General features: G+C 33.3%; 1 protein-coding gene across 2 annotated transcripts; it reads right to left on the minus strand.

Annotated features, from left to right (window-relative positions):
- Positions 1-7967: 7967 nt before the first annotated feature.
- CSN3 (casein kappa) lies at positions 7968-16840 on the minus strand. 2 transcript variants are annotated; one of them, XM_012532551.2, is made up of 6 exons: positions 16775-16840; positions 14633-14678; positions 14028-14089; positions 11323-11355; positions 9672-10162; positions 7968-8141 (listed from the first exon to the last, which is right to left on the minus strand). In XM_012532551.2, exons 2-5 carry the CDS (start codon positions 14640-14642, stop codon positions 9704-9706), a joined length of 564 nt encoding a protein of 187 aa, XP_012388005.1. In that variant the 5' UTR covers positions 14643-14678; positions 16775-16840; the 3' UTR covers positions 7968-8141; positions 9672-9703. The 2 variants fall into 2 exon arrangements, with proteins under 2 accessions (XP_012388005.1, XP_004268387.1); XM_004268339.2 differs by lacking the exon at positions 14633-14678 and having other exon boundaries at positions 16775-16834.
- Between the last annotated feature and the right edge of the window lie 297 nt (positions 16841-17137).

Below are 17137 nucleotides of genomic sequence, written 5' to 3' on the forward strand. Positions count from 1 at the left end.
CAGTTCCTGGCTAACATATTTACTTTTGTATTTGATAGAACATTATTAAAAAAACATAAAAGCACTGTAAGTCTCCCTTTTTTTTTTTTTTTGTGGTACACGGGCCTCTCACTGTTGTGGCCTCTCCTGTTGCAGAGCACAGGCTCCAGATGCGCAGGCTCAGTGGCCATGGCTCACGGGCCCAGCTGCTCCATGGCATGTGGGATCCTCCCGGACTGGGGCAGGAACCCATGTCCCCTGCATCAGCAGGCCAACTCTCAACCACTGTGGCACCAGGGAAGCCCTCACTTTTTACTTATTGCAAAGGCCTATTTGCACTTATGTTTAATGAATAGATTTTACTGAATTTTTCATGTTTCAAAATTTGCTTACCAATGGACAGATCATCCAAACAGAAAATTAATAAGGAAACACAAGCTTTAAATGACACAATAGACCAGGTAGATTTAATTCAGATTTATAGGAATTCCATCCAAAAACAGGAGATTACACTTTCTTCTCAAATGCACACTGAACATTCTCCAGGATAGATCACATCTTGGGTCACAAATCAAGACTCAGTAAACTTAAGAAAATTGAAATCATATCAAGCATCTTTTCTAATGACAACACTATGAGATTAGAAATCAATTACATGGAAAAAATGTAAAACACAAACAAATGGAGGCTAAACAATACGTTACTAAATAACCAGGAGATTGCTGAAGAAATCAAAGAAGAAATCAAAAAATACCTAGAGATAAATGACAATGAAAACACGATGACACAAAACCTATGGGATGCAGCAAAAGCAGTTCTAAGAGGGAAGTTTGTAGCAATACAATCCTACCTCAAGAAACAACAAACATCTTAAATAAACAATCTAACACTACACCTAAAGGAATTAGAGAAAGAAGAACAAACAAAACACAAAGTTAGTAGAAGGAAAGAAATCATAAAGATCAGAGCAGAAATAAATGAAATAGAAACAAAGAAAACAATAGCAAAGATCAATAAAACTAAAAGCTTCTTTGAGAAGATAAACAAAATTGATAAACCATTAGCCAGACTCATCAAGAAAAAGAGGGAGAGGACTCAAATCAATAAAATTAGAAATGAAAAAGGAGAAGTTACAACAGACACCGCAGAAATGCAAAGCATCCTAAGAGACTACTACAAGCAACTCTGTGTCATATAAAATGGACAACCTGGAAGAAATGGACAAATTCTTAGAAAGGTTTAACTTTCCAAGATTGAACCAGGAAGAAATAGAAAATATTAAAAGACCAATCACAAGTAATAAAATTGAGACTGTGATTAAAAATCTTCCAACAAACAAGGACCAGGACCAGATGGCTTCACAGGGGAATCCTATCAAACATTTAGAGAAGAGCTAACACCCATCTTTCTCAAACTCTTCCAAAAAATTGCAGAGGAAGAAAAACTCTCAAACTTATTCTATGAGGCCACCATCACCCTGACACCAAAACCAGACAAAGATACTACAAAAAAAAAGAAAATTAGAGACCAATATCACTGATGAATATAGATGCAAAATTCCTCAACAATATATTAGCAAACAGAATCCAACAACACACTAAAAGGATCATACACCATGATCAAGTGGAATTTATCCCAGAGATGCAAGGATTCTTCAATATATGTAAATCAATCAATGTGATACACTATATTAACAAATTGAAGAAGAAAAACCATATGATCATCTCAATAGATGCCGAAAAAGCTTTCAACAAAATTCAACACCAATTTATGATAAAAATCTCTCCAGAAAGTGGGCATAGAGGGAAACTACTTCAACATAATAAAGGCCATATATGACAAACCCACAGCATACATCATTCTCAATGGTGAAAACCTGAAAGCATTTCCTCTAAGATCAGGAACAAGACAAGGATGTCCACTCTCACCACTATTATTCAACATAGTTTTGGAAATCCTAGCCATGGCAATCAGAGAAGAAAAAGAAATAAAAATAATACAACTTGGAAAAGAAGAATTAAAACTCTCACTGTTTGCAGATGACATGATACTATACATAGAGAATCCTAAATATGCCACGAAAAACTACTAGAGCTAATCAATGCATTTGGTAAAGTTACAGGATACAAAATCAATGCACAGAACTCTCTTGCATTCCTATAAACTAATGATGAAAAATCTGAAAAAGAAATTAAGGAAACACTCCCATCTACCATTGCAACAAAAAGAATAACATACCTAGGAATAAACCTACCTAGGCAGACAAAAGACCTGTATGCAGAAAACTATAGGACACTGATGAAAGAAATTAAAGATGATACAAACAGATGGAGAGATATACCATGTTCTTGGATTGGAAGAATCAATATTCTGAAAATGACTCTATTACCCAAAGCAATCTACACATTCAGTGCAATCCCTATCAAGTTACCAATGGCATTTTTTACAGAACTAGAACAAAAAATCTTAAAATTTGTATGGAGACACAAAAGACCCTGAATAGCCAAAGCAGTCTTGAGGGGAAAAAAACTGAGCTGGAGGAATCAGACTCCCTGACTTCAGACTATACTACAAAGCTAGAGTAATCCACACAATATGGTACTGGCACAAAAACAGAAATATAGATCAATGGAAAAGGATCAAGTGCTTTTGATAAACCCATGCACCTATGGTCAACTAATCTATGACAAAGGAGGCAAGGATATACTTTGGAGAAAAGACAGTCTCTTCAATAAGTGGTGCTGGGAAAACTGGACAGCTACATGTAAAAGAATGAAATTAGAACACTCCCTAACACCATACACAAAAATAAACTCAGTATGGATTAAAGACCTAAATGTAACAGCAGACACTATAAAACTCTTGGAGGAAAACATAGGAAGAACACTCTTTCACATAAATCACAGCAAGATCTTTTTGGATCCACCTCCTAGAGTAACGGAAATAAAAACAAAAATAAACAAACGGGACCTAATGAAACTTAAAAACTTTTGCACAGCAAAGGAAAGTACAAACAAGATGAAAAGACAACCCTCAGAATGTGAGAAAATATTTGCAAATGAAGCAACTGACAGAGTCTTAATCTCCAAAATTTACAAGCAGCACATGGAGCTCAATTTTAAAAAAACAAGCAACCCAATCCAAAAATGGGCAGAAGACCTAAATAGACATTTCTCCAAAGAAGATATACAGATTGCCAACAAACACATGAAAGAATGCTCAGCATCATTACTTATTAGAGAAATGCAAATCAAAACTACAATGAGATATCATCTCATACTGGTCAGAATGGCCATCATCCAAAAATCTACAAAGAATAAATGCTGGAGAGGGTGTGGAGAAAAGGGAACCCTCTTGCACTGTTGGTGGCAATGTAAATTGATACAGCCACTATGGATAACAGTATGGAGGCTCCTTAAAAAACTAAAAATAGAACTACCATATGACCCAGCAGTCCCCCTACTGGGCATATACCCTGAGGAAACCATAATTCAAAAAGAGTCATGTACCACAATGTTCATTGTAGGTCTATTTACAGTAAACAAGATATGGAAGCCACCTAAGTGTCCATCAACAGATGAATAGATAAAGAAGTTGTGGAACATATATACAATGGAATATTACTCAGCCATAAAAAGAAACAAAACTTAGTTATTTGTAGTGAGATGGATGGACCTAGAGTGTGTCATTCAGAGTGAAGTAAGTCAAAAAGAGGAAACCAAATACCATATGCTAACACATACATATGGAATCTGAAAAAAAAAAAGGAAAAAATGGTTCTGAAGAACATAGGGGCAGGACAGGAAAAAGACCCAGACATAGAGAATGGATTTGAGGACACGCGGAGGCAGAAAGGTAAACTGGGATGAAGTGAGAGAGTGGCATGAACTTATATGTACTACCAAAAGTAAAATAGATAACTAGTGGGAAGCAGCCGCAGAGCACAAGGAGATCAACTCGGTGCTTTGTGACCACCTAGGTGGGATGGGGAGTATGGGAGGGAGATGCAAGATGGAGGAGATATGGGGATATATGTATATGTATAGCTGATTCACTTTGTTATAAAGCAGAAACTAACACACCATTGTAAAGCAATTATACTCCAATAAACATGTTAAAAGAAGAAAAAAGAATACACAAACTTTCAGGTCCATTTTTGTTCATCTGTCCCATTTATTACATTTATAGCCTTTATTCTAATAATATAGGCATCTGGCCATTACTCCATTTATCACATTAGGAAGATTAGGAAGAGGACAGGCCATCATTTCCTTTTTCTAAATAGTGTGGTAGAGTTAAGATAACGTAATATTGATACAGCAATTTGGCATTCAGCTTTCCTTCCTTGAAAACTGAGATTAAGTTATAAAAAGCATTATATATTTATACCTTAAATTGCTGTGATTGGTATGATTTTCAGTAATTTTCTTGAGTTTTAAATTGGCCTTTGGTAATTTGGTTTATGATCAGTAATAAACTGCTAAGGTCAACATTTTTTTTTCCTAGATTTTGGTAAGGAACGTCTAGATTATTTAATCCTATTAAATGGGTATTTCAGTTCCAATTATTAAAAACCCTTTTATTCCTTTACTTACTCATTTGTTTAGCAAACATTTATTTAGCTCTTATAATGTATTGGGCCTTACCTTGGAGAGGCAGTGGTGGGAGAACATAGTTCCTGGGCTCATAGGGCTTACATCCCAGCAGGAGAGGTGGACAGGGAGGTATAACAAATAGGAAAGGAATAGGTAGGGGGAAGGATGCTGTGGTAGCACATGAGTCGAGCACTTGATCTTGGAAGTTAAGGAAAGTTTTTCTTAAAGATGTGATATCTAAGCCAAGGAGTCAAATTTTGGTTACGTGATAGGAATTACCCAAAGGATTTGAGCAGCTTCAGAAAAGTACTGGTGTTGATATTAATACAGCTAGGGTCATCTGGGGAGTTTCTGAGTCACTGGGGTGAATGGTATGAGGATCTAATGGGGAGAGATGAAATAGGAAGGTAGTATTAGTAAGATCATGAAAATTGGCCTTGTCTTGTGGACAGTGAATGTTCTTTACAAATAAGGAAATAAAAATTTATTGACTGTCCAGTGAAAGTAGGGTACTATAATGAATGTCTTAGGCTAAAAGTTTTTTGTCCAAGTAGTAAGATAACAAAAGCTGGTGTACTGAATTTCTAGATTTCAGAACAAAACTCTACCATTTAGTGGCTTTTTTAAATTTAATTTTTTTAAAATTATTTTCATTTTATTTTATTTATTTATTTTTAACATCTTTATTGGAGTATAATTGCTATACAATGGTGTGTTAGTTTCTGCTTTATAACAAAGTGAATCAGCTATACATATGCATATATCCCCATATCTCCTCCCTCTCCCTCTTGTGTCTCCCTCCCACCCTCTCTATCCCACCCCTCTAGGTGGTCACAAAGCACAGATCTCCCTGTGCTATGTGGCTGCTTCCCACTAGCTATCTATTTTACATCTGGTAGTATATATATGTAGTGGCTTTTTTTTTTTGCGGTACACGGGCCTCTCACTGTTGTGGCCTCTCCCGTTGCGGAGCACAGGCTTCGGACATGCAGGTTCAGCGGTCATGGCTCACGGGCCCAGCCGCTCCGCAGCATGTGGGATCTTCCCAGACCAGGGCACGAACCCGTGTCCCCTGTATCGGCAGGCAGACTCAACCACTGCGCCACCAGGGAAGCCCTGTAGTGGCTTTTTGTTCTTGGGCAAATTAATCTCTCTGAGTCTCGGTTTCCTTGTTTATATATGAACATAATAATAGTGCCTCTCTAAGGGAGTACCATGTGAAATAAATAAAGTAAAACCTGTAAAATACTTGATACAGAGCCTAACACGTATATCAATAAATCAAAAAATGTTATTGTCCACTTTATTTATCTGCTACCCAGGGTCACACAGTTAAGCAATTTTGAGCTAAACCTTTAATTCAGTTCTATCTAAATCTAAGGCCTATAAATTTTCACTCTCTTATGTTTAACTACTTTAAAGTTGTGTTCACATATACAAAATGAGGATTAATAAGAAATTATTTTAAGAGGTTATTGATGAAGATTAAGAGGTTTCTATGTGTGAAAGCTCTTTATACATTTTAAAGTGCTAAATAAATATTTATTATATAACTTATCACTGCATTTGTGGAAGACCTGAGAACTTTCAGATAAGGCTGTGTTACAAGACTGAATAATAAGATGTTTTTCTAATCTCATTAGTCTGTGAGGTCCTAGAGGCGGGGAGGAAACATGCTGTATTCACATAGTGGGCATTTGGCAAATAATTGAAAAATGAATATGTGTAAATCTCCAGATCCCATTTCTTTTCTGTGCTAAAGATATAATTTCTCATATAAACTGCCTTCACGTGAATGGACCCTTGCATCTGAAAGTAATTTATCCAAATCCAAAATAACCAACTCACCAATGTATTTTCTTAACATGTAAATAGTAGTTGAGGGATTTACTCTGCCATATTACTTACACAGTATACTCTAACTGGTTAATCCAATTGGTACAAAAGTTCAGATAATGTCATATCAGGGAGGTAAGTGTTTTATTTAAAATCCTACTTTTAACAACTCTTTTTATTAATGTTATTTTAGTTAGACATATTATTGTATTAATATGAGCCAATATTAAGACAAGAATATTTTTCCTGTTTCACAGTATTTTGTTTCATATTTTATTTCACCACCCAGTGTGGAAATGCTTTTATAGTAGTGTTCACAAGATTAAAAACAAGGATTTTAAAGCAAAATTATCCGTGTTCAATTCCAGTTCCACTTGGAGAAAATTACTTCAATTCTCTTTCATAATAATAATAGTAACAATAATAATAATATGTAGTCCATGAGTAACTATTAAAAGATTGAATATATATGAGCAAAGAGAAAATTGGCCTATGGTCTATAATATATAACTGTTGATTGCTTATTATTATTATTGTTGTTTTGTATTCCATAATAATTCTTATAGTACTTTGAGATAAATGTTTTATTAATTAATGAAATAAATTCTATTTCTTCCATCCTTTAACTTCATTTTTCTAGAAATTAGTAATATTATTAAAGATCATAGCAAATGAAGCCCAGCCATGCCATGTTCCTGACCAGCCCTCTCTTCCAGACTCTAGCATTTGAGTGAGAGAGAAGGTAAAGTTTTGTAAACCACTCCTAACAATAGAACATCTATTGAGGGTTTCAGCAAAAGAGTGACAGTAAGCCCTTTGTACGGGTTGAGTGATTTGTATTTTTCCTGGCATGATGTGTTAAATATGGAGCAAGCACATACATGACCCACTCATTACTTGCAATATTTCATTAAGGGAAAAACTGCCATATTTTTGGACTTTGAGTATTCACCAATTTTTGTAGACTGGAAGACCTCAATTCCATAAGCTTCCTGGTGTGTGTGTGTGTGTGTGTGTGTGTGTGTGTGTGTGTGTGTGTGTTTGTATGAATGTGAGTTTGACAGGTGTGAGACTATAGCTTCAAGTCTGGAGGAAACTGGTTCATGCAGGTCAAGAGTCAACTCTTGTTCATTTTGCCATATATCTATCTGTGTTTGTAGTTGTGGTCATCTGTAACCTGTCTGTATCTGGAATTTGCTCTTGGGAATGATCTAGACTAAAATTAGCATTACATTTGGACACCTAAATTTAATGCTACCTCTAGAGTTCTCATGGCTCCCAAGAGTCACTTTGTGGTCTTCTGGAGTTGAACACTATAGCTTAGTTCTTCTCTGGTCCCAATGACTTAGCCATAAATTTAGATGTTCCAGTGTCATCCTGCAGAAGATGTTCTCAATCAGTGTTAAACCATGGACCACTTTGAAAATCAGACGAAATTATGAACTTTGCCTCCAATTAAATGTGTGTACTCAAACTCACACTAAATTTATCTTGGAATTTCAAAGTTTCAAATATCCCTGAGGTGTATTCACAGACTATTTCAAATTAAGAGATCCATTGCATTCAATTGGCTTTATTATGCAGGAATCAAAAAATTAAATGTGGCATGGATGTAAAATGTAAGGGGAGAAGAGAAAGGAGCTGAATCTGTGAAAATCATTTTCTCTCTTCACTGAAGGCAGACAACTGGCTAAAGGACAGTGTGAAGCAGTCACTTGGTTTCAGAAAGACCTATAAAAATGACAGTTTAGGAATTTAGTTCATAATGTGCTAACCGTTCTCATGATATGTAGACTTTTATTTAGCTTCCGATTTGCCTAATGTCTGTATCAAGGAGTCTATCAAATTAAATATCTAAATTTAAATATTTAAATTCCACATATAGTGAACTGAAATAACTGCCTTCACCTGATATTTACAGAAAGACACAGTCCTATACATTCTTTTTTATAAGTGATATTATACAGTGGTTTTAACTTAGAAATCTAGGTTCATTAGTTTTGAACAAATGTAACTACTGAGATAATGATTATTCTGTTAAAAACAATCATGTAATAATGTATTTTAGATCAATAAAATGGACAATTGAATACTCAGTTACTTGCTTTCATGTTGTCTCCATTAATTTTCTCCTTTTGTTTTCAAAAATTTAATGAGTCAAAGATTTATTAACTTATGTTTTTTTTTCTTACCAGAAGTCTTATTAAACATAACTCAATAATAAAATTTACACATATGCTGATCTTGGGAAATTATAGTTTGTTTTCTGTTTTTTTTTTTTGCAAATTAGCCCATATGGAAATAGGCGACATACTAATGAAGCCTTACTATCTGAAATCAAGCAGGTTTGATTTGGTTCCCAGTTTTGAACTTTCTAGCTGTAGTAACTTGCATTTATTGGCTTTTTTTGTGTGTGTGTGTGAATTCAGGATGGTAATATAATCCATTCCACATGGCTGCTACAGGAATAAACTGAGATAGTTATGTAGTTTTGATAATTTAGTAAGGACTTGAGATGTTAGTTGAAAATAAATTTTAGTATTTACTAATTTTACTTTATCTTTTCTAAAGCATTACAGTTCATGACTGATCACTTTTTACAACTCATTCACAATATGCTTTCTCACTTGAACCTCATAGCAACCAAAATTATGAGAAACTGAAAGTTCGTTGAGAGTAATGACTTGCCTAAGATCACACAATGGAAGAAGCAGCCTTCTCTGATTTAATGCTGTTACCACTATGTCACACTGAGTTGTATTTTAAATCAAAAAGCTACATGGGAAGCCTATCATTTCCTTTCACTCTATTCATACCAAAATTAGAGTGCAAGAACACTGTTGAATGCAAGAACACTGTTATACAATTAAAATGTATTTAAACTCATATCCTATATACATTGTTCTAAGGAGTTGCATTTTTGAGATAAGAAAAATCATGCGTTTAATAGTCATTTACTCCACTGTCTTTGTGAATAGGAATAAAATAAAACAAATAGATTCTAGGAGTGTTCCAGTTGTTGAAAAAAGTTTGATAAAAAAGTTCCCAATTTTTCTTCATTTTGTAAAATACGATTATTTTTCATTTCTTGTTGGAAAAGAATCTAGTGTATCAATGCTAAGGCACCACCAAATTAAAGTTATAATTACCCTGCTCCTGTAACAGATTTAATTTATCCATCTATACTATTTTAGATTTTATGATTGTTTTGATAAATCCATGAATCTTGTCTATTATTCATTTTGTCTTTTGCTCATTTACCTGTGTTGTCTTCTTTGATGTTTCCTTAGTTTTTAGACCACAGGTGAAGTAACTTGGACTGTGGTGGTCTCAGGTGTACTCGTGATGAATTCTGAGGAAGCTTCTGGAGTAACTACAGTGTTCACTATTGGTTCAGTGGTAGGTATAAGTGTAGGCTCATCAGTAGCAATGGTACTGATGATAGGGATGACTGCTTTATCCTGAGTTTTCTTTGGTGGAATGGCAAGAAATGATGGACGTGGGTGTGGGTGATGTGCCACAGTAGGTGGGTAGATATTTGACAGGAATTGCCATTGAGGAATTTGGGCATGTGGCCTAACTTCAACTGGCTTTGCATAATATGGGTAAGGCATAAATTGGTTATTAATTAGTACAGCTGGTCTGTGCTGGTAGTAATTGAGTCCATAACTAGGATACCTACTCAGCACATAATGAATTGGGATATATTTTACTGTTTTTTCTTTGAACAATCTTTCATCATTCTCACAGCGCTGCAAAAAGAATAAATTATGCAGAATAGTATTATTGTAGGCTAGAATGAAGAGATGTCTTAAATCAGAATTTTTTGAAATACAACGTTACAGTATTTGATGTTAAGTAAGTACAACATTGGACATAGTGAACCCAGCAACCATATTATTTTACAAGATATGGATTTGTACACTTCCCTTCCACTTCTTGATTTTCAACAAACGTTAAAAATAATATTAGTTAAAAAAAAATTAGATGAGCTAATCCATAATGTAAATCATATTGACCAGAGCTTGACATACACAAAAAGTGCTCAGTAAATGCTGTATATTATAAGTACCACAGCTAGACCAGTCTCATAGAGTGCTTTGACATACAGTATACAAACATACTACACACAGAAAAAACTACGTATATATTTTTCCTTATACGTGTATATATACATTCTCACCACATGTTTGTAATTGTATTTTATTAATCGAAGGATTAGGCTGAGGGCACATTTTTTTCTAAACTAATTATAGCAGAATAGTAAAATAATGTGATATGGATTTCTGGATTTATACTTTGGATTTTTTTCAGCCTAGTTTTATCCACTAAAGATCAGTTAGGAAATTTTCTATTTTTATTTGCTTCAGTTCTATTAATTATGTGCAGTTATAAAAATACGTCGTTAGATCTTTCCATATAAATAGAAACAAATCAACAAAATTACACGGCAAAGCAAGCCTTTCTCATGAATGGAGACCTATTCATTCAAACAGATTGGGGAAACAAAAGGTAGAAGTAAATACAAGTGTATGAGAAGTATTCAAAGAAGGGTCAGAGAGGGATCTTTCCCCAAGTCTTAAAAAGTAGACAGGAGAAATATTAAACTTTGCTTTTGTTTTCATTTTTTCCCACTACTAAATTCTGAGAGGGTTTTCTCATGTTGCTAAATACATATGAAAATCAAAAGACATGACTTGGCCTACAAAATGATACTCAGATTTTCAGATAAACATTGAGGATGATTAATATGATTGGTTGTTGAAGTGATGTTTTTTACAAGGATTATTAGATTATTTCATGGAGTTTAAATATTTACTTAGTGTTTAGACAGAGGCATTTTAATATCATTAAACTTTGCATAATATTATACTTTGGAGTTCATATCTCTATGGGAAACATTTGAACTTACTGTTGATTGTTCCTGGTTTTGCCCCTCTGCACTCTGGCGAGATTCAGAGAAAGAATGAGAAATAAGAAGTTAAAAAAAAGCAAGAAAGAGTCTAGATTTTCTTGTGGTTTTAAAAATGTCTTTTATATCAAAGACAAAACATTTTTTTGTTTTTATTTTAGTATTGTAAAATATTATAAAGCACTTTCCATGGTTAACTAACCATAGTCTGTGAACCACTCAAGAAGTGACATAAATATACTAACTAAAATAGTAATAATGAGCTCCATGGATAAGTTGTCTTTAAAAATCACTGTTTAGGGAGAAAAATTCAAGGTTGAAAAGAATATGATCATTTGACCCCAACAAATGTAATACATGATATTTGCTTAAATGAAGAACATGAACAACCTATATTCAGTTTGTACTGAATATACATTGTTAAAAATAAGAGGAGCGTTGAGCATATTTTTCTGTTTTTGTTCTCCTACTAAGATGATTTATGAGGTTTTCTTGATTAAAAATATCTAGCAAAACGTCAGTATATAAGTGTATAAATAATACCATTTAAAAAATCAAATTTTGTGTATTTATAGTGTTTTTCTTAATTCTGGATTACAACCTTCATAGGAAATCAGGAGTTAGCAATTTTATGAAGCTTTAAAACTCACAAAAGTTTTATAAACTTTTGAGTGAGTTCATAATGGTAAATATTTTAAAAATGACAGTTCTAGTTTAAGACTTTACACATATCACTTGGATATAAAAGACTCTACAAAACTTTTGGAAGTTGTAGGTATAGAAAATCAGAGATTAGAAAAAAAATACTGGTGTGTAATACGAGACAGAGACTTATTTTTCTCCAAATTTATTAAATCACTAGTTTAAAATTTAGAAATTTATATAAATATTGAAAGTTTGCCTATACTCAAAAATCCTGATAATCTAGACATTTAAATATAATACCAATCTATATGTATTATGTATTCCTGGTATATGTTCATTTTAGTATCTTGTATCTTACTTCTTTTAAAAGAAGTTTGATCTCTCATAGCAGTTTTCCATTATATCATAGTTTTCATACTTACATATTCATAGTAGAAATATAAATAATCAATGACTATGTCATGAAATGTTTGTTCTTTATTGTTAACCATTAAAGCTTTTTCCAAAAAATGTTTTATTATAAATAGAGAGATGAATAACATCTGGATATCAGTGGCCTTTTAAATAGTTTTAATTGATTTCTTAAGACAGTTTTTCAAAAATGTGATTTTGGGGGAGAAATTCTTCGATAGAAATTATTAAACTGCTGTACAGAAAATTTATGCCAACTTATAATGCCACCAGTAGGCTATAAGATTGTGCAGTTCATCTCATAATTGCTAGTAATAAATTGTATCTTAACTATTTTTATTTTGGAGAGAAGGAATAAATTTAGCACATAAAAGATGCTATCATATTGCTGTTTTAATTTGTATAATTTTGATTGCTCATAAGATTGGATGGTACAATCTATAAACTTTCATTCTTCTTTTGAATTATTTCTTCATGTCTGTGGGGCTTGTAGCTTTGTGAAAACCAGAAGGAGTATCTGGGGGCTAGAGCAGGCTCAAGTAGCTCAAGAAGAGGTTGCTATAGGTCAGGCAGTTGTGGATCACTTTCTGATTTAAACTTTAATCCTTTTCACTCAAAGAGAAAACCCAAGTTCTAAATATGCAGGTGGCCACAATAAAATCAAATTTCAGAGAATAAATGAAAGAAAATAAATGTGAAAGCCATAGTAATTCAAATATTTAAAAAGTTTGACTCCAAGAATTTACCTAATATAATTATTTGAGATATTAACTTAAAAGAAAATCTAAATTTAATAATAAATGAATTATGAAACAAGGACTAGCATCCTCCCATATTTTAAAATCTAAGAGGAGGTCACAAAACATGAGATGTTTGCCTTCTGTACTTGCTATTGGCAAATAAGTGCCTGGGATCCCCAAATGAACATGAAAATAAAACAGAGCAATAGGCAAAACAATAAGGAAAACAAGTCGAAAAAATTAAAAGAAAAAAAAAATTCCAAACATTTTTCTTGTTCCAATAGCCTTGATACACAGCATGTAATTCAAGAAAATGCCTGAAAATCATAGAGTTGTTTGTGGATATAAGCCCTGAGAAGGAGTCTCAATTGACATAATGGAAAGATTATAACAAAAATTACAATATGTTTGAATGTTAAAAGTACCTGTCAAGTTATTTGAAATTGGTAAAAAAGCTTAAACGAGCTCCTAATCTTTTAAGAACTTAGTCCCTTAAGGGATTGGAGTCTGCACGAGATAGGAATTTAATTAAAAACATTTCTGCTCCTGGTCTATGATTTCTGTATTTATTTTTTGTGAATTTTTAGATCACATTATAATTTAAAAATATTTACTGTTTTTTCCCCCAAAATGTATTTTCTCTATCATATGAGAATTTTAAAGGTTTTCTATACATGATAAAGTATGATTTCTTGATTCCTGGAAACCAGAAGTATATTCAGAAGAACATGACTTTAATTTTATAAGAGAAATAAATGTAAAAATAAATTACTATTAGGAAAATATAGTTAGTATGCAGCTGTTTTGTTCCATAAAATATGACTGTATTTAGAAATTTACATAATTAGAGACCTTAAATAAATTTTTTAAAAAGTTTTGATACAAATTGATCAGATGAAATTAACTCACCAAAAAAGGTAGGGTTAATGCCAGGATAGTCACAACTAGGCAAAAACTCTTCATCATTGCACCTAAAAATAAAAATTAAAAACATTACATTAGGGCTTCCCTGGTGGCGCAGTGGTTGAGAGTCCGCCTGCCGATGCAGGGAACATGGGTTCGTGCCTGGGTCTGGGAAGATCCCACATGCCTTGGAGCGGCTGGGCCCATGAGCCATGACCGCTGAGCCTGCGCGTCCGGAGTCTGTGCTCTGCAACGGGAGAGGCCACAACAGTGAGAGGCCCACGTACCGCAAAAAAACAAACAAAAAAACCCCATTACATTAAAAGGGTCTGTTGCTAATAATTTAAGAGTGATTTGGAACAATGTTATCTTTGGTTTAAGGGGAAAGAAAGAGTCAGATTTAGGGGTAGATTTAGCCAATGTGGAAAATCTATTTTATCAAAAGCTTTAGAAAAACCAAACAGTATAAACGGAATGAATTTAATATTTGGTTATATTACTGAAAGTACCATTATAAGGTTAATCATATACTCATTTTACATGCACCAAGAACCTACTAGGAACAAAGCACTGTGTCAAGTGTTGAGATTATCAAGGTGAATTGGTCTTGCCAAGTAACATCAATTTTAGGAAGAGAGTTGCAACACACACAAATCACTGTTAGAGGAAAGAAAGTAGAAAATGTCACAAAAGTGGTTTTCTACAGGTAGAAGTTTTCAGTTAAGAAATCAACAAATTATTTCTGTAGGAGATAGCATTATAGGTGTGACTTGCCCATGCAGAGATTAATAGAGAGAAACTTCAAGTAGAGGAGAAAGTCTTGGGAATATCTATGGGCATTTGAATAGAAAGAAGGGAAATACAAAGTTGGAAAGAAAGTTGAGGGAAGAAAAAGCAGAGGTCTTAAATGCTAGGTTGAAGAATTAGGCATGCCTTTCTAAACAACAGAAAGCAGTTGAGTGGTTTCAGATTAGAGACTGAGGTGACTGCACATTCCTTTGGAGAACTGAGTTCTATCTCAGGCTCTATCTCTACTTGTGTAATTTTGGCCAAGTAATTTCCTTTATCTGGGCCTTACTACTGTTACCTATAAACAAAAGTTAGAACTGAAATTTATGAAATTCTATAATTCCACAATTAATCTAACTGGAATGTGTAAAATGGAGGACATGGGGGGTATACTGAAACTGCATCTTTCATAATCTGCTTCTCCAGTAATCAAAAATGATGTGATTAGCTTGATCATTTTAATGAAAAAATATGATATGACAATTACAGGTCTCTGGCTGAAATATTTGAAGAAGTAAATTAGCCTTACCTTTGTAAAGGAGTATAGGGTAGTCACACATATTTATTTGATTTTTTAAAAAAATAAATTGCTTTTTATGAAAGATACATATGACACTTCAAACTTTTAATATTTAAATACATATTGTATTTATGAAGCAAATATTAACTACGACTTGTTGCAGCTATTGTTATTGCTATACTTGTATAGACTTGAAACCTACAAACTGAGTTTTACAAAAGAGGGTTACAGAGTTAAAGTTCAGGCTTGGTAAAGAGAGCACACACCAGACTCCATTCACTTTTGATTTTCAGCTAAGAATGATTAGAAATGCTGTCTACTAAACTGACTTCAGAACCTCTGATGGGATACCATTGGATGGAAAAGAACTCATGTGTGATCAAATTTGAACAACCTACAGCATAGGTTGTTTCCTCTCAAGTTTCACTGAGAAGAATGGAGTTCCTTATTAATTCTTTACTTGCCAGTTAACTTTTTCTTAATTGAAATAGATTTGACATATAACATTGTGTAAATTTAAGGTGTACAACATGTAGGTTTGATGTATTTGTATAATTGTAATATGGTTGCAATTGTAGTGATAATTAACACTTCTGTCATGTCACATAATTATCATTTCTTTTTTGTGGTTGGAATAATTAAGATCTAGTCCCTTAGCAAGCTTGATGATTATAATACAGTATAGTGAATATAGAAAACAATATTATACAATAATCACTGTTTAACTTTTAAGACTGTAGACTGAATAATAATATTTCCATGGTGAATCACAGACTTCTTTACAATTCATGCAAAATTGTAACACAAGCATACTCACACAAAAACAATCTGTAAAATGATAGTAGTTCCTCCATTTTTAGCATAAGCAGAAATCAGAGAGATAAAACCATACTTCACTTGTCAGTTACTTAAACCAATGAGTACTTGAATTTGCCTTCATCACTTGGTAAGACAGAAAAATTTGTGAAACAGAACTATTCAGCTTTCATTAGGATATGTAAGTCATGTTTTTTTTAAAAGCTATATTATAACAAATAAAATTATAACCTTTAGATATAAATAAAATTTTGAAATTAATTAAGGGATCAATCTAGATTATTATGCACTTTCATCTTCCTAAGAAGTTAGCCCTCCACATTTGTCTGTAGGAATAGGTTCATTGTCTTGAACAATGAACCTTTCTTTAGAATTTACATTGTCTTCAGTAGTTTAGCCAGTATCAAACCTTGACTTTAATCCAAAGTGAAGTTAAAAATAAATTTGATGATAACATACAGAATCTAAGGTTTAGGTTAGAAACTAATATCAAAATGATGCCAAGGCATATTCAAGCTTAACAATAAAGTTAAAAGGAAGAAAATGTGCTTCTAAAATAACTTTGGTGGTGTTATTAGTAACTACTGTGATAAAGAATCATTCTCTCTGAACGTTTTAATATGATTACCTTTCCTTGTGCCCGTCAGGTCTTGCTTGGCAGTAGGTTGAGTTGGCCTCTCAACTGTAGGGAAGACCCAAGGTAAATAACTGGAGACTAATTAAAGGGTGTTAGTGCCTTGCGTCATGCGATTTATATTCCTTCTACATTGTACCCAATAGGAAGATGACAGAAAGGAAAGATTTGATGATAGCAGGACCATCTTTGCGTCTATCTCGGTTAATGAAATGCAGAGGGGGAAATAGAGCTGTCATTCATAAGGTTTGGAAAGAGATTATTCACACGAGTTAAAGAATGAATTTTTATATTTTATGAAAAGATATGGAGAAGTTTTAAAAATATTAACTGCATTCTTAATCAACTAACTATACC

Source organism: Orcinus orca, chromosome 4 (assembly GCF_937001465.1).
Source record: "Orcinus orca chromosome 4, mOrcOrc1.1, whole genome shotgun sequence".
Classification (NCBI taxonomy): Eukaryota; Metazoa; Chordata; class Mammalia; order Artiodactyla; family Delphinidae; genus Orcinus; species Orcinus orca.

Coding starts and splice junctions, on each gene's coding strand:
- CSN3 (XM_012532551.2), bottom strand. Junction 11,356..14,027: donor CATTAACCCTACCTTTTTTG/GTGAGTTAATTT, acceptor GAATCTCGCCAG/AGTGCAGAGGGGCAAAACCA. Junction 10,163..11,322: donor AAAACCAGGAACAATCAACA/GTAAGTTCAAAT, acceptor TTCTTTTTGCAG/CGCTGTGAGAATGATGAAAG.